The sequence below is a fragment of the Oreochromis niloticus genome, linkage group LG1, assembly GCF_001858045.2.
Source record: "Oreochromis niloticus isolate F11D_XX linkage group LG1, O_niloticus_UMD_NMBU, whole genome shotgun sequence".
Taxonomy (NCBI): domain Eukaryota; kingdom Metazoa; phylum Chordata; class Actinopteri; order Cichliformes; family Cichlidae; genus Oreochromis; species Oreochromis niloticus.
In genome coordinates, this window is record NC_031965.2 from 20,227,522 (window position 1) to 20,249,328 (window position 21,807).

Consider the following 21,807-nt stretch of genomic DNA (forward strand, 5'->3'; position numbering starts at 1 on the left):
CACAGTGTAAAGCACATGCCACATGTCGAGGCGCTGCACAAACTGTTAGCGGAGCTACATCGGCGCAGGGATCTACAGTACGGTCAAGTCGCGCCATCGACAGCTTGTGGCTATAAGCTCGGTCTGAAATTGCTAGAGCCACAGGAATGTTAAACACAGAGTCACAGGGATGAATGTTTAAGAATTTCATGCCCATTTCACACACGGGGATGATCTGGACAGGCCCCACCCTCACAAAAAACAACTGAGGACTTCTGATAAAGAGAATTATGAAAGAGTTATAGGAGCAGACCTTTTTTATGGGCCTGCATAAATTTCTGGATAGGATCTGGCATTCCAAATCCTCTTTCAAAGTATTATTTTTCAGTGGCAACCTTAACAGTTGATTCAAGAGCTAAAACAAACTCAGGACGTGCAGTAACCTTGCAAACGGACACACTGATGAGAAGCCTGTTGAGCTTCATCATCAGCGAAGCAATTAGCCATAATGAACGAGCCTAATTTCTCACAAGGCAGTCAAACATGTTTGATGAGTTATCCTCTTAAAGGAGATGAAGCCAGAAACTAGGTCCAATGCCAAATTATAACATAACACTGAAGCTTTGTCATTCAAACTGTCAATTTTGCAGAGTTTATTAATGTGCAAAGACTGGGAATGGTAAATATGCAGTTAATTCAAAACCTGCAAACTACCTGTATAGCTCCAAGAGGCTTTTTTATATATTCTGGGGGATGTTACATGTGGTATGCATGTAGTTGAAATAAGCAAGATCCATAAAATATTAAGTTGTTACTACACTGTAAGTGCATGCAGGTTTCATACTTTCTCCCTAGCCCTTCAAAAACTTCCTGTTTTAAAGTGGTTCGTCCTGTTCACTGAAAACTCCAGACTGTAATAATAAAGCATCGTATTGTGTGGTAATGTAATACCTGGCCATCACAAGTTTCATTTTTGCCTCACCTGTCCTGGATTCTGATGGGGGCGCTTCCTTCGGTCTTTGCCGTTCGTGTCGTGCTGGGCGCAGGGGTTGAGGGCAGCGGCGGCGGAGACTCGGAGGCTCTGTCTGGAGGTAGTCCATTGGTCGACGATGCACCCTTCTGGTCTCGATTGGCGTCGTATTCAAAAGTGCGTTTGGGTTTAGGTAAGGGGTTGACTGGTGTGCTAACAGAGTTCTTTTGGCTCGGTGGTTCTGGGCTCTCGGACCTGGCTGAGCTCACACTAAACCTTTGTCTGAGTTTAGAGAGCTTGTCGGGGACCAAAGCGGTATCCGGTTCAGTGTTCACTGAACAAATGCTGCTGCGCTTACTGGTACATGTGCTGTCCAGGTCGTCCCCTATCACAAAGGACTTTTGTCTCGTCTTATCCGGCGCGTAGCAGTTACTCAGGTAACGTGGAGGGGGCGGGCTGGGATTCTCCTTCAGGGCTTGCTCGATCTTTTGTATCCTGTTGAGGACCGCTGACGTCTCTTTGCGAGTAGACAGGGAGCGCACGAACGGTCCCGTAGAGTCTGTCTTGCCGATCCTTTTCTGGAAACGTCCATTTTTGTCTGGAAATCCTTCCTCCTCCTCCGTCTCTGTGAAGGAGCATTCAGAGAATGCCGTGCTCATCCTGCGAACCCCCTTAAAGTCAAAAGTCTTCTCGCTGCAGGGAGAAGACAGCAGGCTCGGGCAGCCCTCGCTACTCCCTATGCGCTCTCCTCCTCCTCTTTTGTCCAGACACAAGCTCATCCTAGGCAGAGACACCCTTCTGCACTCCCATTCTGAGATCTTCTTGCGGATTGTGGCAGGGGGGACACCTGTTGCTGAAGAGGTGAGAGAAAGGGCGCGTTTGTGGCCTTGGTAAGAGGAAGGTCCCAATGAGAGCGTGCTCCAGCTCAGTGTCCTACCATTAAGTCCATCTCCTGGAGCGAGATCCCCTTGTTTCTCCTTCTGCTCCTGGGCGCCCTGACTTTCCTGACAGGACTTGGTTTGAGCTGGAGGCTTATAGATGGAAAGCCTGTTCTCCAGGCAGCTGATGCTCTTTGACTTGGTTAGACGCCCCTGGCAGTCAGGCTCGCTTGTGAGAGATGCACCGCTGCACAGGCTAGCTGTCTTGTTATTCCATCCACCACGTAGCAGAAACCTGCCGTCAGTTCTGACGTACCTGCTCTGCTTGCCAGAGTTCTCACTGTCGCTGAGGAGCAGCTGCTGGCTCTGCCGCTGGCTGGCAGAGAGAGCAGGACACGGTGATGTAGACTGGCACCTGAAACAAGGCGGAGAGAGGTGTGAAGAAAATTTACATTTAAAAAATATTTCAGACTGACAGATAGTAACAAACCAGTGTCATGAAAGGTGCCAACAAGTCCGCGTGCAAATGTGGAACAGATGGGAGAAAACTGTAAAGAATCAGCTGAAAGATTTGAAATCATTTCCGAGATCAAAGACAGCATGAAAACCTGAGCCACGTATTTAGAATAACCACAGGAAAGTATTCTGTCTCTGGCAGCGCGGGATTCAAATAAAGGCCAAAGGAAATACAGACTACATTAAAACGCCACTGCGGATTTTTCCACATAATCAAAACAACTTGAGGAGAATCAGTGTGGACCTCACACAGAAAGGAGCATGCCAAGCGAGATTTATCTTACCTGTGAAAGTCTCGCTGCTCCTCTCTGGTGCGCAAAGCCTTTGCTGATCCCTGCAGCTAAGTGGTACTAGGTGCTACTGTGTTCTCGCACTTACTGCAGACTCTGCAACCGTTTACCTCACACACACTATCACACACACACACCTTTTCTCACGGTGCTCACCCACTTTAAGATTTCCACAGAGTGCCAAATTTTCCACCTAACTTCAGGTTAACCTACCACTCATAGCACATCGGGAGCTTTGTCATGAGCTGGAAGGTGACTAACTCTTGTGAAAGTGAAGTGTTGGGAAGATCTGATGTCATAGCCATGGTTAGAATAACAAGAGCTATGGGAGGAGGAAGGTGAGGGCTGTGGACTATGATCCAACAATGCAGGTTGGGACAGATCCGGCTTCACGCCTATCTGCCCATCCCTGGTTTCACTCTTCCTGCTCCAGGGTGGAGAAACTCATACAAAAGCTGGGGCCCTGGCTGCTGAAGCCATGAAGGATGCATCTCGTCTTACTTGCTTTGAAGGTGTACTGTATGAGAAACGAAGACATGACCTCACATCTGCAGAGTTTTATTGGTAGTTTCCAGAGTTTCTCTGGAGTAAACTGAATGATTAATAACACTAACACTATTTTCATCATAAGGCTGAAATGTCAGTGGAGACAAAACAAATATGACCAAATATGATTCTCTAGTTCTTAAAAAGCAGGATCCCACTGACATCTGGTCCTTCACAATTTACAGTAATTCTCATGTTTTAATATATGAGCACAATCAGCCCCTATTCAATGTAATTTAATTCAATTCAATTCCATTTTATTTAAAATCACAACAACAGGGGTTGTGTACGACCCCCTATGAGCAAGCACATTGGCGACAGTGGGAAGGAAAAACTCCCTTTTAACAGGAAGAAACCTCCGGCAGAACCAGGCTCAAGGAGGGGCGGAGCCATCTGCTGCGACCGGTTGGGGTGAGAGAAGGAAGACAGGATAAAAGACATGCTGTGGAAGAGAGCCACAGATTAATAACAAGTGTGATTCAATGCAGAGAGGTCTGTTAACACATACTGGGTGGGAACGGTGAATGAAGAAGAAATACTTAATGCATCATGGGAATCCCCCAGCAGCCTACACCTATTGCAGCATAACTAAGGGAGGATTCAAGGTCACCTGGTCCAGCCTTAACTATATGCCTTAGCAAAAAGGAAAGTTTTAAGCCTAATCTTAAAAGTAGAGAGTAGTGTCTCCAAACTTGAAGTTGGTTCTACAGAAGAGGGGCCTGAAAGCTGAAGGCTCTGCCTCCCATTCTACTTTTAATACTCTAGGAACCACAAGCTGTGCAAAAGTCTCGAGCCACCCCTATTGCCTCATATTTTGTTTCCAATGATCCAGACCTTCTAGAAACTTTTAAAGTGGTCTTAAGTGATAGTTCTCCAGGATTCCTTGAGGTCTTTTTAATTTTTTCTGTGGACATTGGTTACTTTTTTCCAGTCCTTGTACCTGACAACTTTCAGACCAATGCTTTTATTTTGTAAAGCTACTTAACACTGACCTGTGAATCATTCAAGCACAAAGAACGCACCTAACTCAAGGAATATGGTGACTACACCTAACAGAGAACTTAGTAAAGAACCAATTTTATATTGTGTCTTTAGGCACATTGTTACAAGCAGCCTGTCACAAAAACACATCATTTGTTCCCATTTCTTTAGTTGAGTCAACAAAAAATACCAACAATTACAGTTTGACAAATATAAAATAGTATTTATACACCAACAAGGGGATTCCCAGAGAGCTTTTAGCCACAAACTTGCATTTCTCAGCAAGCTGTATTTCCCTAAAACAAATTGAGGAAACTGGGCAACAGGAGGACAAAATAAGCAGCAGTCCTAAAAAACAACAGATGAACAGTATCTCAAAGTCACGTGCTGAAGAAATAAGGAAAAGATCCATCAAAGGCCTGACACAGGACCTGAGTGATACATCTGGCCCTTCAGTTGATTCATCTACTGTTCAGCAAAGCCTGAGTGGAGGCCATCCCTCCACTGAGAAATGGTCTCAGTGGAGGGATGGCCGTCAATTAAAGCATTCTTAATGAAGGTAAACAGCAAGAAAAGGCTGAGGTATGCCATACGTCTTACAGAGTGATGAATCCAAATTTGTGTTGGTCGGGGATCTTGTCAAAATTGATTGAATAATGAATGCTAAAAAGTACCATCAGATTTTGAGCCACCAAATGGAAGCATCTGATTGGCAAAGGATCCATTTTTCAGCATGACAATGAACCCAAACCCACTGCCGGTGTAGTATAAGAATACCTGGATAAATTGGCCTCCCCAGAGCCCGGACCTCTACATTAATGAAGCAATGTGGGGTCATCTTGACAGAGAACAGAAAAAAAGGCAGCCAAAATACAAAGAAGAGCTTTGAATGTCCTTCAAGAAGCCTGGAGAACTATTCCTGAAGACAACTGAAAGAAATTACAAGAAACCTTGCCTAAAAAAGGTCTGGCTACGTTGAAGAATAAAAGTTGTCATACCAAACACTGACTTTCAAGATTGTTGGAAACATAAAATCTCTGTTTTTGTCATATATATTGTATTCCCATGTATGCTTGCACATTTGTGCACCTATTATGTCTGCACCTATTTCCCAAACCAAAAAAAGAAAAGCCAGATAGACCCCATGGTTTCATGAATACAATCCTTTTAAAGCACTGATGTTAATCAGCAGTCAGCATGTGTTGCGGTGTTTCAGTGGGGAGTTGTTGAAAAGAACTTGTCTGGGAAATTAAATTCCTACTGCTTTCCTGGCAAAACTCCGATCATAAATTCTGCCAAGGACTACGTCTGCCACAGGAACCTAGCGAGGGAACAGCATCTCTGAAGCTAAATATCAACTGGAATGTTTTAGCAGCAACCAGACCAAACACTCAACAATGCAATCCTAATACCACTAGCAGTGCAGTTTATTGACTTAATCATGACACTATTAATTTTCTCCCTGGGGTTTTACTTTGGGAAGGATTAGTGCTGTGTTTCCATGCCTAACAATGATTCCACAATGTGACAGTAAACAAGCAATAACAAGATGATCTGGGAGAAAACACTCACGCTGGCTTCATGCTGGGCTTTCAGAACATCTTAATGAGAGAACACAGCAAAATTTCATTCATATATACAAAGTGCACACACTGCTATATCTTCACTCTGACATGTCTGAACTGACTTTCACCCCTCATCCAAGAGGCTTTTTCAGTTCTAACACGAAAAGGTGGAGAGTCCCAGGTATTTAAACCCTAGTGCCAGGAGGTGCTTGTTGACCCACTATTAATCATGTGTGCATTGCATGCACAGCTCTCTTAAGGTCCCGGAGCATTTCATTCAGGCTGAGGTCTGAACTTTGACTGGGTCATTGTAACGCTTGATTTTATTCTTTTTCAGCAATTCTGTTGTCGATTTGCTGCTGTGTTTGGGATCATTGTGCAGTTGCATGACTTAATTTGGGCCAAGCTTTAGCTGTCCAACAGATGGCTTCACATTTAACTCTAGCATATTTGGTATGTACAGGAGTTCATGGACGACTCAGTGACTGCAAGGTGCCCAAGTCCTGTCTCTGCAGAACGAGCCAAAATCATCACCAATCCCCCACCGTGCTTTGTTTGGATTTTCACCAAACATGGTGCTGTGTGTTATAGCTAAACATCTCTACTTTGGTCTTTTCTGATCAAAGCACATTGTTCCAGAGATTGTGGTTAACACACACCCGGACGCTCCAGACCAGGAGGCTGCAGAAACATCTGCTTTTATAACGGTGTTCACACTTGCTGATGATCGGTTTTTCAAGTGCATTTGATTATCAGCACCTGGTTGTTATTTACTCTCTTCATTCCTATCAAAACAGTGAGGGTGTACTTAGCTTTCACAGGTCTGCACAGAATCCTGTGAAAACTTCCTGTCTTCACACGCCACTTGACAGCTTCATATTAGTTCAGTTGTAAACATAAAATAATATGAGTATAAGAATAATATTAGAAAACCAGCTGAACTGTAGTCTGACTTTGAAGACCTCTTAATTAGATAGACAAAACGTTATGCTGAGCTTCATGTTTTCTATCAGATTTTTGCCTATTCAAGGCTTTAGGTGCTTTAAGAGTTGTAAAAATAAGCCCAGTTTAGTCAGCTTCAGATGGACTGGCCACACATACAGTACTCTACAAAGAGCTGAATGCCAGTCACAACCTGGCCTCTGGCTCTTACTCAGGCTTCCAGGGCATTCCAACCACAAGCCACTTCCCGTTACTGACCAGGATGGAGAATGCAGCCTGTTCCCTAAACTTATAGCTCTGCATGTGCCGACTTTACCAGCTCCCTCTCAATTATCGGTGCGTAACACCTAAATATGGCAAATGTGTATCAATGAAAACAGTGTAGTAGTCTTCATTGTAGTCTTGGAGGTCCATGTCTATTCAGAGTACAACATCAGACGAAGATCCTGTATTTGGACAAGTTTCAAATTTCAACTCATTTTAATCGAGACTTTGCCCATGTGCTGTTGCATATTACAATGCTTCCCTCCTGGGGCTTCACAGTTAAGCACAAGCATAATTTGTCCTAGAAATTTATCCTTGGTTAATTTCATACGTCGGTGAGAATCCATTGTATAGCACATAAATCTTCTCCATCTGTTAAAACATCTGGCTGCATCTCACGAGCTTTAAATATGATCTTAAAGAGTCTTGTGTAAGACGAGTCCCTGAGGACCACCAGCTGCCAATAATAACAAATACTTTTATTAAAAGAGACGCAGGTTAAATGGACAAATGGGGTGCAAGGGGGATGATGAGCTTTGTGCTACTGCGATCAGTGTTTTACTTACAATGACTAGTTGCAAATGTTTACTATGGAGAACAGTGTGTACACAGTAATACCTAAAATTAGTTATACTAGATTTATGGCACTGATTTAAATCCTAAGTACCCACTGAGACTTGTACCCTCATAGAAATCACAGCAACACCGCCTCAACTGTGCTGGATTTGTTTGATAGTAATAAACATTCAGTATATTAGATTAGCACAAGAATAATCCCTCTGTTGTGAATGTATTTAGCTTACCAGTACAGACATATGATATTTCTCTCATTTTAATTTGTGCTCACACTCAAAAGTCTGCAAATGTTCTCCTCTCTGTTGTCCAAGACTTACTCAGTTTCACCCATGAATTAAGGATGCAACCACATCAGCACAAAAGTATAAATATAAGGAATGTCACACGCTACACCGGGGATTCAATGCAGTACCACAAATTATGCTTTATGTGGTTTTCCATTTACATTAGGCCTGATTTACATGAGCAGCTACAGAAACCAGCTCCAGTAAGCTACATTATAATTTTATTTTTTTGTCATGCAGGAAATGCTCTCTTCTGTGTGTCTTGCTTCATCAGAATGAAAAATGAGAAAAGGAATAGAAATCAGCAACATTCCTGGGAATAATTAACTATATCAGAATAATAGAAACCACGGCTAAAAAAACCTGCTGTTTAAAATCAGCTATGGCAGAGTCGTGTAACAGCTTCAACAAAGACAAAAGGGTCATTCTTCAAATATGTCAATTTTTTCAGGATATCTTAAAAATTTATTTCTTTTTCTAATGTTTAAATGTATACCACAGTATTATATAAAAATCATGACTTGACATGACAACATGACAGTTTTTTTTTTATCTCTTTTTGTACATTTACTTAAAGACCAAATGTGGTGGTTTTTTGTCACTTGTGTTACTGCTTTGGAATTTTTAAAGGCATTTATAAAATATTATTTCTTCAGTCTCTTCAGCACATGAAGAAAAATAAGAATGCAACAAATCAGGAGATAAGAAAGCTGATTTATTATTTATTAGGTTTGTTAAAAGTATGCATGTGCAGCCATTTATTTGCTGCAATGTTGAAAATATTAGAATTCTAGAAATTTCAATTTAAATACGACACATTTTATTCAATGTGACAGGAAATGCGAATGAAAACCTGTGACTCAGAGGGGCTTCTGACAAATTTGACAGGATCATAAAGAATTATATTTTACAAAGCATTTGTAAATTTGTTTTCCCGCGGTATGTCACTGTCACTTCTCGACATGCTGACACACGTTTCAGCTCAGTATTCAGTTCAGGGCTGAATGGGGCACTTGTCCAGGAAACAGGATCATACTTGCAAAAGCTTTGGGAGCCTTATCATGATTGACAATCATTAGTTGTTTTTTTCCATGAGTGAAACAAACAGGAAAATATGGATAAAGTTGAGCAGTGGATTTGTTTGTCTTTCAAGTCGAGTCAGTCGGTCACTTTGAAACCACTTAATGCTCCCTGAAATGCACATACGCAAGCCCACGCTGTCCAACATGTCACTGACCTGTCAGGGACGTCCCGAGGAGCTTTACCTCCTGCTGCACGAGGTGCAGCCTTTGAACTCTTGTTGGCAGTCATGTTCGTCTGCAAACCACCCGTTCACCTAAAACACAGGGATATCAAACATTTAAACATGGGTTTTATACGGAATATTAAACCATTTCAATATTGTTTGTATTTGTCGTGCTAGAAGCTAAAAAATAAATAAATAAGCTACAAAGCTTATTTTAGTTGCTTTCTCATTTGCAAGGAGTCGCCACAGCAGACGACTCTGCAAATTTTCATACCGGGTACTGGTCCTGCTGCAACCCTCCCAGGGACTTGTGTCCCCTGCCGGTCTCAAGCCAGAGATCTTTTGCTAAGTGAGCATATTAACCACTACACTAAGGAGCCACATAACAAAACACAAAGCTAACAGAAGGCAACACTAACTCTACTGATACAGCACCTCTCATGTACATGTGCAGCCAAAAATAAATGAATAAACAGATACAACATAGCAGTTCTTTCATCTGTTGTGGTTATGAGTCTATATAACTGTAGTATCAATGTGTCAATGTAGGGTTTTGAAACAGCAGCTGTTACTATTATCCCCCATCAATGGTAGCTTTACTACTATTGCATCTGACAACTTTTCACAGCTTGGGCTAATAAAGAAATCCTACAGAGTTTTCCATTTCACCCCATCTGCCATCTTGAATCTCCAGTGTAAACACTGCAGATGACTTTCAATAAACTGAACGTAAGTGGCATAACTGACAGAGTATGTAGACAATATTGTGCTGGAGAAGCCCCGGAACTCCTGGCACAGCTGTGGGGGGGTTTTTACGCCTAGAAAATTTGCCTTTCGGGATCAAAGCATACGGGTATACAGAGCTGCCAAAGAAAAAGCTAAACCTCTATTTAGCAAGCTCTTTATAAACATTATGAATCATATATATGTACATATATATATATATATACATATATACACATGTGCTACTCAAGCGAAGTCCAGAAAACTAATTTAGCTTACTTATTTCTAGACTTGTAAAGAATACAGATTTTTATAAAACAAAGTTAATATTTAAAGACTCTCATAATGCTTAAACTCTTGAAACCTATCTTTTGTGCATAGGGTGGAGGTCAGGGTGGATAGATGGCTAGGCAAACCCTCTTAGCAAATAAAGTGCTAATTGCTTACTCACCATATTGTACACACAATACTATAGGTCTATTTTGGGGAAGGAGTGGGGCTCTTTAGTTATTATTATGCTAGGACAGGAAAGCTGTGAGAGAGAGCAGAGGAAGCCACACGGCAGATAGGCCTGGGCAGATTCCAACCAAGGCCTCTGCAATAGTCTTTCGGGCTATGGATTACCTACAGTACACAATAGACATTCAGGGTCTGCTATTTTAACCCACATCCTAATCTTTCCTTATGCTTTTCATGCTTTGCCTAATTGTAATCAATGGCTCATACTCAAGCAGTATGTCTGGTATCAGACAAACATATTTACCACCTTTCACGTCTAAAATAAGTGAAAAGAACATAGCAATGAAAATACTATTGAGCGTGTAATTGTTTTCATGCGAAACAACCTTCTCTTTATAACACTATGAAACGCTGATGTAGCACTGAAACTGTGAAGTCGTTCTTCCTAAAACATTTACTCAAGTTTGTCAAATTAGCAGTTAGTTAAAGCCTCCCTTCAAACTGAGGGCCAGTGCCCCTGAAAATGCAGCAATGAACCTTTCAAAAAGGCTCAAAGCAATTGTTCTGGTGCATGAGGAGGTCAAATGGAGATCCCTAGAGATCAGAGTTGGAGGATAGGAGGGTGCTTGGCAGCATGACTTGTTTACAGGAAGCTGTTGTATGAAGAAGCCAGCCAACCAGTAGTGGAGCTGATTCCTATAGAGACAGATGAGAAGAGAGAGGGAGCATTCCTGCTGTCAGCTATTTCCTGTGGACTGTGGACTGGGCTAGAAGGACGAGGCATGCATCATTATTTTCATCCAACACAAAGAACGATTTTGCCTTGTCCTGCATACGACTCCGCCAGTGCTGCTGCTCCTCTGTGAACCAAAGAACCGCAGAGCTCAAAGTAAAAACAGAACATTAGTCCCAAAATAGGAGGGAAAATGTAGAAAGTTGCATCTATTTCCTGTCATCCAGATAGTTACGTAAGATTCAACATAAGCATCCACTCACATGCCTCGGAGCGAGACAGAGTCATCAATCGACATGCTGTTTGATCTAAAATTAGAGAAATTCTCAAATGATTTCTACAAATCACATGTCTGGCATCGAAGACTATCCTAATACGCGTGTAACTATCTAGACTGACTCACGATGGACTAAACAACGATAAAAAGATAACAAATCATGCTTGACAGGGAAAAAAGGGACGTTGAGAAAAACATTCGGAGAACTTAAGAAATAAAATCTTTCATCTTATTCAAAATTTGACTGAGTTAAATTAGGAAACATGAATCCAGAGACACTGGCAGCCGTGTAAATATGATTTATACCTGATTAAAATATGGTGAGTTTGGAGATGATATTCACTCCACTCTCTTCTCTCTGATTTGATCTCTAACACCTTGAAGAAGCACAGAAATAATTTCTTTGAAGTAACGTGATTACCTAATGTAGCTAACTTAGAATCAATTTTTATCTGTGTAAATTTATTGTTTTCATTTTTTTGGACTGAGAAAGCTATAATCACAGAAATGGGTCACAGAGGCCCAAGATGGACATTGCAGTGTAAACACCAAGGCGTTAGCCAACTGACTTCCTGAGGTCTGATACCATCTCTCTACACAAAATTACTGGCTGTAAACAACCACTTCTAAGAAAGCTCTAGAGTACCTTTAAAGTGCATTCAACCACATTCAATACAACTTTTCTCTTGAGATGTCAGAGCCAAGGGCAAGCTAACGGTCAACAACTGACGAAACACTTGACATCGCAGGGTGTTAAAATCTTTGGGGTTTTACGGGGTTTGGAGGCAGGACACAAAAAGGCACACTTTAGCCCGAGGTTGCTGTCCTGTTGTTGTAAAAACACAATTCTTCTGTCTCCATCTTTTCCCCTCCATGTCCACTCTTTTCACCCACACGTCCCTGTCTTGCTTTTTCAGATGTTTCTTTCTAAAGGGTTTGTTAGGAGGAACTTGGATATGAGAGGATGGAGGAAGTCTGATAATGAAAATGGGGCAAATTTGTCATTAAGCAACGTAACACAAAACAAAGCTGACTTGACTAACCCTGACGTTTATAGTGCATTCCTGAATAAGTGGAACTCTGAATTTCCAAGTTCCAATTGGGAATTTCAATCTGGAATGTCCCCTCAACTAGGATTTCCAACCTGAAACGTCAGAGCAGCCCTAGCAATCTCAAGTTAGCAAGTCAACATGACGGTACTGAATGTAAACAGGAGTAAAATGGTAAAACTTCTCTCTAATGGCACTGTTCTGTATCCGTGACTCACTAAATAAGCCATACGCAGAGCACTGAGCAGGCTCTATCCATTAATATGCTTTTTAAGTTCAATAAAATAAGTATTATGCTGTATTGCTAACGACACTTGAATGCCTCTGTCTTGCTAAGAATTAAAACAAATCCGGTTTTCCCGTGCCTTTTCTGGAACGTTCTCCAACATCTGAATTCCGAGTTATCTGGAACACAGCATTACATCAGGGGTGTCAAACATAAGGCAAAAGGAGAGTATGAAACTGCTGAATAAAGCAGCAGTCTAAAGATCACATATGGGCCTGAATCAGCCTGCAAACTATCTCAATTGAGCTCTCTGCAGAGGGGAAACCGAACAATCTCACAAACCCCAGTAAGAGGCAGCATTAACCATTAAGCTAAATAGCCTTGAGCTGGATGACTAGACAATAGTTTGTACTGTTATTCATCTTTTTTCCAATTTTTCCTATGAAGCGGTGCACATTGGACAACTGACAAGATAAAGGTTCATTTAAAAGCTATATTCCACTAAAATAGATTTTTTTACAGTAATAATATTTTAATTGAAACTTGTAACCAAGTTACCAGTCAGCTTTTCAATGTGAAGTCCTTTTCTTCCTGTAACACTGTATCATGGGCTCGTTACAGTGTCGTTTTTTCTTTTTTTAATTTAATATTAGGCCTCAATTAGGTAATTCCCAGTTTAAAATGCCAACTTTCCATCTTAAGTAAGCATGTGTGGAAAATTATATAAACTGACTAAGACTAATAAAAGTTCAGGGACTGGACTTTAACATCTCTAGTGAAGAAGTCTTTTGAAAAGCTCAACAGAAAGGAGAGTTTGCAGGAGATGGAGCGTATTGATCCACTGCAATTTGCATACAGGCCTTGTAGGGGCGTTGAAGATGAAACCATGGTTTATTAAATTTCCTGTATCGTTGTCTGGATAGGGCCTAAGCCCATGCTCTACTCCTATTTACTGACTTTTTTTCATCTTTTAATTCTATCCAGCCACATCTGGATCCCCAATATGCAGATGATACGATCATTGTAAGTCTTCTTTATAGTGAAGAGTACTCCCACGGGCCTGTTGTGGGCGAGTTTGTTTCTTGGTGTGATCAGCCATTTTTGAAGATCAACACCCTGAAAACTAACAAACTCCAGTCACTAACAGTAGTAAATGGCCATTGAACTGGTGGATAGTTTGGGGCTTGTTCAGGTGCTGCGGAAGGCAACCTCTGTCATGTTATGTTCAGGCCATCCTCTCTTCGTTTCATGTATATAGTGCCTGCAGTGAAGATCAAGAGACATAGAGTCTATTTTATACCTACTGCTCTTGTTATGCTCAATAACATTAACCCATAAGCTTTTGATAAAACTTGGGCTTTTTTAATGAGTGGACATGCTTCCCTATTGGGGACAATAAAGTTACCATTGATTTTGATTTGAATTTTTGGTTGCACTCAAAGTCACATTGTTCGGTTTCTGTGATCAATACATTTTGTCTGTTTGTCGCTAGCCAACTTATCATCCTGTTTTACAACACACTAAACCCACAATGCACTCTTCTAGCTAGTTAGGCTAGTGTAAGCTAACTCCTCAGGTTCATCCTATATATGGTCACGTCCTGCTTAAAAAAACGAGTCCTATGAGTTTGGCATTTTGTCTACACCCAAAATGTCGCTAGCACATCCATCCTTTATTTACACTCTATTGTCTCGCCTAACCATGTCAACTAACACATATCCGCATTTCCAAGCAACTGGCCTGCTTCCTCTTCTTTCAAATCTTAGCTTAGCAAAACATCCAGACTTAGTCAGTTAAAAGTTTTGCTTCCTTATTTTCTTTTTTAAGCGCTACTTCTTAATCCCTTTACTTCAACCTCAATGCAGAGATTAAAAACTATCTGGATGTTTTTGCCTCTGGCATAAAAACAAATCCTGTAAGGCAACGTGTCACTTTTGGATATTCAACACCATCATCTTAATTAGCTAGCTTTGCCATTTCAGGGTTTTTCCTGGTTCTGTCATGTTCATGTCCAGAAGTATTATGTGATTACATGAGAGGCATATCAGTGACGCATATGTTCCCCCGGCAACAGGAGCATATTGATGAAATGGGACCATGACAGTGTCTCCATTAGACTGTGTGGCCTGGAATAAAAGAGCTCTTTGTCCTCACTGCGTCCTTGAGAGAGAGAGATGGTTAAAAAGTTAAGTCTTTTATCAGTCTGTAGTCTATGTGTGTGTGTGTGTCTTTTAAAGAGAGTCCACATGTCCTTGGCACTGTCACTTTTGACATATTATCTGATACATAGTTCTCCCCGCAACTTGCAGGAATGTGCTAATATTTGCATTATCCGTCAGACCTTGGCTGCATTCAAAATATTAAAGTCTGATCTCAGAGGGTGAAAGGAAGCACAGCAGAGGGGCAGAAACACCTGGAGTCAAAGCCAAAACCTTTGTTCTCATTCAGTGTAAGGCTACACAAATACCCACCTGGCTATGAGCAACCTTCACAGAATCACTTAACTTTACGTAACATTTTCATGTTATTATCAAGACTGGCAAACTTTAAAAATATGCAGCAGCAGCAGCAGCAGACACAACAGCTTTCATAAACAGAGCTGCCTGCCTCTTGTTTCTCTGCTTTTCTGGTTGACCCGGTTCTCTATTTCTGCTGATCAGCAACCTGACTTCAAGGTTTTTCAAACCACTGCAGAGCTCACAGGCAGCCAAAAACAAATGGGGAAAGGAAGGGTGAAAATCTCTGCAAATTCTCAACGCTTTCCAGACGTCACAACTTGCTGGCAGACCTGAGTGCATAAGCCCACACACTGATCCACACCATTGTTTCAGTACCTCCTGAAAGACCAGTTTTGTCCCCAGCGGACAAAGTCCGTTGAGCCAATTTGAGCCGTATCATGTCAGCAGAGCAGCGTGGGAGTTGAGGTACAGATACATATTTTCAGAAGGGCATCCAGGGTTTGATGTTCAACAGGGTGAATACGGTCCACATAAAATCATTTTCACTACACATGAAGATTGTTTTTAGGCATTTTATAAGCCAACCATGATGGGAAAGCAAAAGTTCCCATCTGAAACTGAAAACCTGAAGTATATATGTGCATTGTGTTCATAGTGTGACTCTCTGGAGACCCATTTGAGACTCTGACGGCCTCTATCTGTCTATGTAAAAGAAAACCACCAAGGTCAGTGCTACAGGCAGTTGCACATACCCATACCTATATAATTACACTACCACATGTTTTGCCATGCTGCCACTGTAGCTCGATTGTCCAGGTGGAACCAATACTTGGAATCTTTTTTTTATCTCTCTTTTTTTCAGGGTAATCATGGCATATTTTCTCCTTGTGGAAAAGATGAAAACCCCTTCTGTATAACCTAGATATGAGCATGCACAGCTGCAGAGGCAGGCATGTGGAAAACAGGCTTATGTCCATCTGAGCTGCAGCGGGGAGGTGGGGGGGTGAATCTGTCACAAAGCTGACCTCCGACAGAAAAGTCTTTGACTTTTCCAAGGACACAAAATGTGCTCTTGTTTGCCAAATTCTTAAAGCTTAAGTAAACAGAGAAAGAGATTAGCTTTACTAATACCTGCGTGGTTCATTTGTTCTCCTATGAGTCATTTCTCAGAATCTATCAGTTCTATGCAGATTAAAGGAACAGTTGAGTCTAGAAATCTCATTTTTCTAAAGACTGTTTCACGGTGTTGCGCAGTTTTGGAGCTATCAGCTGTAGAGATGTATAACGTCAAGGGTTCTTTCCTTGTAGTACTCAAAGAACCAAAAAAGTACATTTAAAATATTCTGCAGCAATGTCTCTTTCCAGAAATCACGGCCCTGTTGCTCAATAAATCCACAAACCTTGTTTTTTACCAATACACACCCACCGAGGCTAACACTCTGCATGAGCAAATGTTCATCTGCCCACCACGGGAGACTCAGTCTAGTGACAGCGTGACACTAATCACTAATCAGCCGCCCATCCTCGGCTGAACCGTAATGTTACCCAATTACTAACAGACAGCCAAAAGAAAGCACTTCCTACATGAAACCGTTCATAACAAGCTTTATGGATTTCTTTATTTTCTCCCATGTTGGACGAGGGCCAGCAGCATCACCACTTATTCATAACCAGTTTCCACTGTTCATACACTTTCTTTTCCCATCACTAGTTATAAAAACTTAAGAACAGCTGGCACTGGATTCTTTTGGCCATAAATGTGATGTTTCCCCGAACTTCACCGCACAGTTTTAGTTAGAAACAGAACAAATATGAGCTGTTTGTGGAGCACTTAAAATATGTGGATCAAATTACCCCCTTTTTTTTCAGGCTTCACTGATGAACAAATCCTGAAGAAAACAACCGGGCTCCCATTGATTACACTGGCATTAGCACTCTTGACTTAAAGTAGCCAGTGAGTTAATTGATATAACTGGACGTGATCTCATTAGGGGAGTCATTACGCATGTGATGACTGAGACAGATAAAGAAATTCCTCGGCTTTAGCTGTGTTGAGTTCAATAATCTGGAAACTCAAGTCAATATGTGCTGATTAATGGCACTGGGAAAATTATGCTTCGAGTCAAATTCACTAGCAATTCATTACAGATTATAGGCTGTCTACTTTATAAGGAGGCTTTGTAAATGCAGCGCTTGCACCATTTATTCTGAGTATCAACAGGTTGTGACAAGTGTTTAAGAAATGAAAACACAGCTGAGAGTGTGTGTACTCCAGACATCCAACCCGAGCGCTGCTCGTATCTCAGCACGCAACGATACATGACAAATGTAGCCCCTCGAATAAATAGTCAGGACGTCTTACGGCATGATAACGTCTACATGATGATGTTTTGTTACCCTGACATGGCATGCAAAAGCCTATTAAAACATTACGACCCATTAACTATACAGCCCAGGGGGAGCTTATAAACAGTTACATATAGAGGTTAAGTTACACAGTAGCTTGAAGCTTAATTTTTACTTCACATGAAATAGCTTGAAAAATATTTGGGATTTTTATTAAAAGACAAAAAGAAAAAGGCTGTAGCCAAAGTCTTTCTAAAGCTTTATGGAAATCCTGCACTTGTCATCTTTAATAAGAAAAAAGAAAAAGCACTATTGAACCAGAGGCACTGTGAGTGGGTGAGAGGAAGTGGAGTCATGTTGGCACTGCAGCCGGAGAGAGCTTGAGAAACTTCCCAGGAAACCTTAAGACACACCAGTAGATTTCTTTTGGTAAATGCAAAAGGGATTAAGCTTAAGGCAGTTTTACACCGTGCAATTCTGGGCAGCCCCAGAGGAAAGACGACTAATATAAAAGAATCACAATGACATCTTTGGTTTGGCACCTGGAACGGTGAGTGCCACTACGTTACGCTGTAAAAGAGGTCCGTAGCTGGCAGCTCTGAAGGTCTTGCAATCAGTGTTAGCCAGACAAATTTTTGACAACAGAGCTGCTGCTGTGACTTTAGTCTACTAACAAAACACCAGGAATGGAGCATTAAATGAGGTGCTGAACAACCTAACACCAACACTTGTGAAAACCAGAACACCAGTGACGTAGCAGCTCATCCCACTCACGAGCCATCACAATTCACGGGTTATTGTTGGGTACAGAAGGAAAGTGATATGTTTTGATTTACTTCACGAGCTAATGAGAAGTCAAGCAGGCTCTCAAACACTCATATCAAGGATGGAAGGTGGAAGTAAAATGTACTGAAGTAAAACACTGCGATGGGAACACACTGAGGCTGCAGCATGGTGACCAACAGTATGACTAAGAGTGTGCCTTAGACCTAAATCAGTGGGTAATACTGTACGCCTGAAAGTTAATCTTCTACCTATGATTTTTAGATCTAATTCAGCATAGCATGACCTTCAATGAACTTATCAGACTGCTAAAATCCCACGGCGTAAAGCAAGGTTAATGTAGTTTCTTAGCTGAGCGACAGCAGATCGATGAGATCAGTGTTTATAATCCTAGAAAGTAACACACACATTATTGTTCTGTGCTCTCTCCACAGGTGTGACATCTGCTGTGTTTTTAAGCCACGTGAATGTGAGAGCTGAATCAGCCACAGGCGAGCCAAAGGCACCGGCATCATATGTCTCCTTTCTGCGTAGATATAGTCACATAAGATTAAATGCTTTCATGAAAGGCAATGAAAAGCTTGCTTTCAAAAGAAGCTTTGTGACTTCTGTGGCTGTTTGAGGGAAGCTAAGGGAGATGGTCTTGTGATCTGCAGATTTATGACTGGGAAATCTGTCAAAACCGCATGTTGGAGAAATACACCCCCCAGATCTGAAGAAATGTGGTTGAGGATCCCTTTAGCATGACGGTGAGGAAAACTACAACCTCAGACCCTCGCAATCCTCAGTAAATCCCAATGAACCTATCCTGAAGACAAAAACAACCCTTGATTGTGATGTCGAGTGAACAACGGCCCATTTAGGCTAGACGCACTCCTGTTAGAGTGAATGGAGAACAGAGAAGAACTTCCTCAATAGCTTTGTGTTGACAGTCCCATCCAGTGAGAGGGGAAGGTCATTGTTTGATCTGCACAATGGAAAGGCTTTTTTAAGGGAGGAAAAAGAAAGCTTAAAGAAAACCGCTCACAGCCATAGGGTTTGCATTATGGTGAGTGAGATAAGATCGTAAGGATTTAGGCTGTAATCTGTTAAGAAAACTCATATTCAGGAACCAAAACATTCAAGAAAGACAGACACGCAGCTCTCCATACTTAACCTACACAAAACTCAGTGTAGTGAAAACACTCTTTTCCCAGTGTTGTTCTAAAAAAAAAGGTGCTTTTAGAAGTTTAAATTGCCTGAAACAATTGTGATACATGGGCCAGATTTTCCCCCTTTATCCAAGTAAGTAAATGCACATGTTTCAGTGAATCACAAAATAAATAAATAAACCAAACCTGGACCTGCATCTGCGCCAAAGCCAGGTCAGACGAAGTTAAATTAAAGGCACCAAACTAAGAAGTAGAGCTGAAAACATGTAAATGATCATTTTAACCCACAGAGGTGTGATTAATGACACTTTGTAAGGACTGCTACATAGATTACATTACACAACATGCAAATGATCTCCAAATGTGTGGCGCAAAAAGTGTTAACAGATAAAACTGCACATGCACAAGAGTGTAAAGGTTAAAATACGCAGAATACATGTTTTAAAAAGTATTTGGGTTTTTACCATTCCCTGGCCAAAACAACAGAAGTCACACCCCTCACCATAAACCTTAACTCCAGCAGGAAAAAGGACACCGGGTGCTCAGTTCAGAGTCGTGTGATCTGGAGTCTTGTGCTGTTTTCTTACTTATCTGCTGGTTTGACTTTAGGGATGTTTGACCGATAATAACTAATTACAAAGCCCGCAGAGTTACTGCCTGCATCCGCTGGGACATTTTTCTTCATTCAAAGGGTCAGCTGTCGGGGGGGTGAAAGCAAAGCAGTCTGCCGATGACTGCACTTCATCGTTCAGCATGCCATTGACCAAATATGGTCACATGGAGACACTTTAACGCACCTTGCAACTTTTTAAAAAGTTATTTTCCACCCCTGCTTTGTCCCACTAGCTGCTTTGTGACAAATTAAACTTCCTGCCGTAGCTCGTCGGTAACTTTTTGTTTGTTTTAAAAAAAAAAGCAGACCGCTTTTACCTCCGAGTTTCCCCTGACATCCATGGCTGCTGGTATTTTGAGATTATAATCCCTTTGCGACGCACAGATCCCGTTCGTCTACACGGTGAAAAACTTTGGCTGGCTCTGCCGGATACCTGCCCTTCTCAATAAACTGCGACTCATGTCTTTCCAACTAAAACCGACCAGAAAAAAAAAAGAAAAAACGAAAAGGAGGAAAAAAGGAAAAAGCCCTCCTGCCTCCCCTCTCCTTTCTCTCACAGACTGCTGCACAGTACAGAGGCTGGACTTGTTACCTTGGAAACGGGTTGTTTGCCCCCCACTTTTGCTGGGATTTGCCCCCCTCCCTTCCTTCTGCCCCTTGCCCTCCTCCCCTCCCCACCCAGGCATTCAAGCCTCTGGCCTCTTGTTTATTGTCAGGACGAGTTGAGGAGCGTGGATGAATATTCAGGAGCCGAGGGCTGCTGATGGGACGAATCCGCGCTCCCAGAGCTGGCTGCTGGGCATTGTCATGCAGAAAAATGCTTCACAGCACACACAAAGATGCCATTCATATGTCCAAAGTGAATGAGAAACACTGACCGAGTGTTGCCCACATGTGCAAATGCATGTTGGCCGTATAATAGCGTTTCATTAATGATAGAAAAAGATCCCTTATGACATGTTCACTGTTAAAGTGCGTACAAACATGAAGACTCGTCATGTTATTCATTTGTCCTCCAGCAGCTTCACCAGAGTGCATTCAAAGTCAATCAAACACGCTTTATTTTTAAGACACCTTTTCTAACTTGTAGCTCAAAATGCTTCGTGATGACTCAAAGCACAATCTGGTTCTTACAGGTGCTGTTTAATAAAGCCTGCCAGGCATCTGTTCCTGCAGTGTTGTCCTCTAAAGCCCTCTGTGCACCAGGACTCTGCTGTTCCCTGAAGGGAGCAGTACACCCCAGGGTGTCAAATCCTAATTTTTAGAAGAAACGATGTCCAAGAAATGAGACTTGGAACAAAAATCCTCTCTTTTTAGTCACCTTCACATTAAAAGGAAATGCACAGATCCACCCATCTTGTTCTTCTGCTTATCAAATTCTGGGTTGCAGGAGGCCCTGCAGCCTATCCTGTCCATCATAGGGCGAGATGCAGGATGTGCACCCCGGATAGCCAGTCTACCACACAAAGAGACAGACAGCTACTCACACTTACAGCTACATCCAACTTAGAATCACCAGTTAACGTAACTCTATATGTGACTTTGGACTGTTAGAGGAAGCTGGAGTAGCTGGACAGAACCCATGGGAACATCACACATAAAGGCCCCCAGACTGGACTCCGATCCGGGACCTTCTCACCAACGTGTCCCCCCTTCAGACACTCAACTGACCAAAGTTACTGCTTCTTTTAATCAGAACAACAGTTTTCAGTTACACTAACATGTTAAATTCAACTTTTAACTTAACAAGCTTTACTTATCGGGTAGCACCATATGCTACTGGAGCAGAGCAGTTACAGTTTACTAAAAATGGGGTGTTTTTTCAACCTTATGCAGACCTATAAAAAAAATCATCAGATTTGTGATGACTGATTCTATTAATCATCCATCTCTGACCATCTCATGATGAAAACAACTGTGCTTTTCTAAAAGAAAAACACACAAAAAACCC

At 41.8% G+C, this 21,807-nt stretch overlaps 1 protein-coding gene across 1 annotated transcript in view; it reads right to left on the minus strand.

Moving 5' to 3' along the window:
• dennd2b (DENN domain containing 2B) overlaps positions 1-20,440 on the minus strand; it is a 47,856-nt gene extending 27,416 nt beyond the window's left edge. Inside the window, exons 1-3 of the mRNA XM_019358367.2 lie at positions 20,174-20,440; positions 9,029-9,127; positions 962-2,242 (exon numbers count right to left, since the gene is read on the minus strand). Coding sequence (XP_019213912.1) covers positions 962-2,242; positions 9,029-9,102 — 1,355 coding nt within the window. The 5' untranslated portion in view covers positions 9,103-9,127; positions 20,174-20,440. The remainder of the gene's footprint in view (positions 1-961; positions 2,243-9,028; positions 9,128-20,173) is intronic.
• Positions 20,441-21,807: the final 1,367 nt, after the last annotated feature.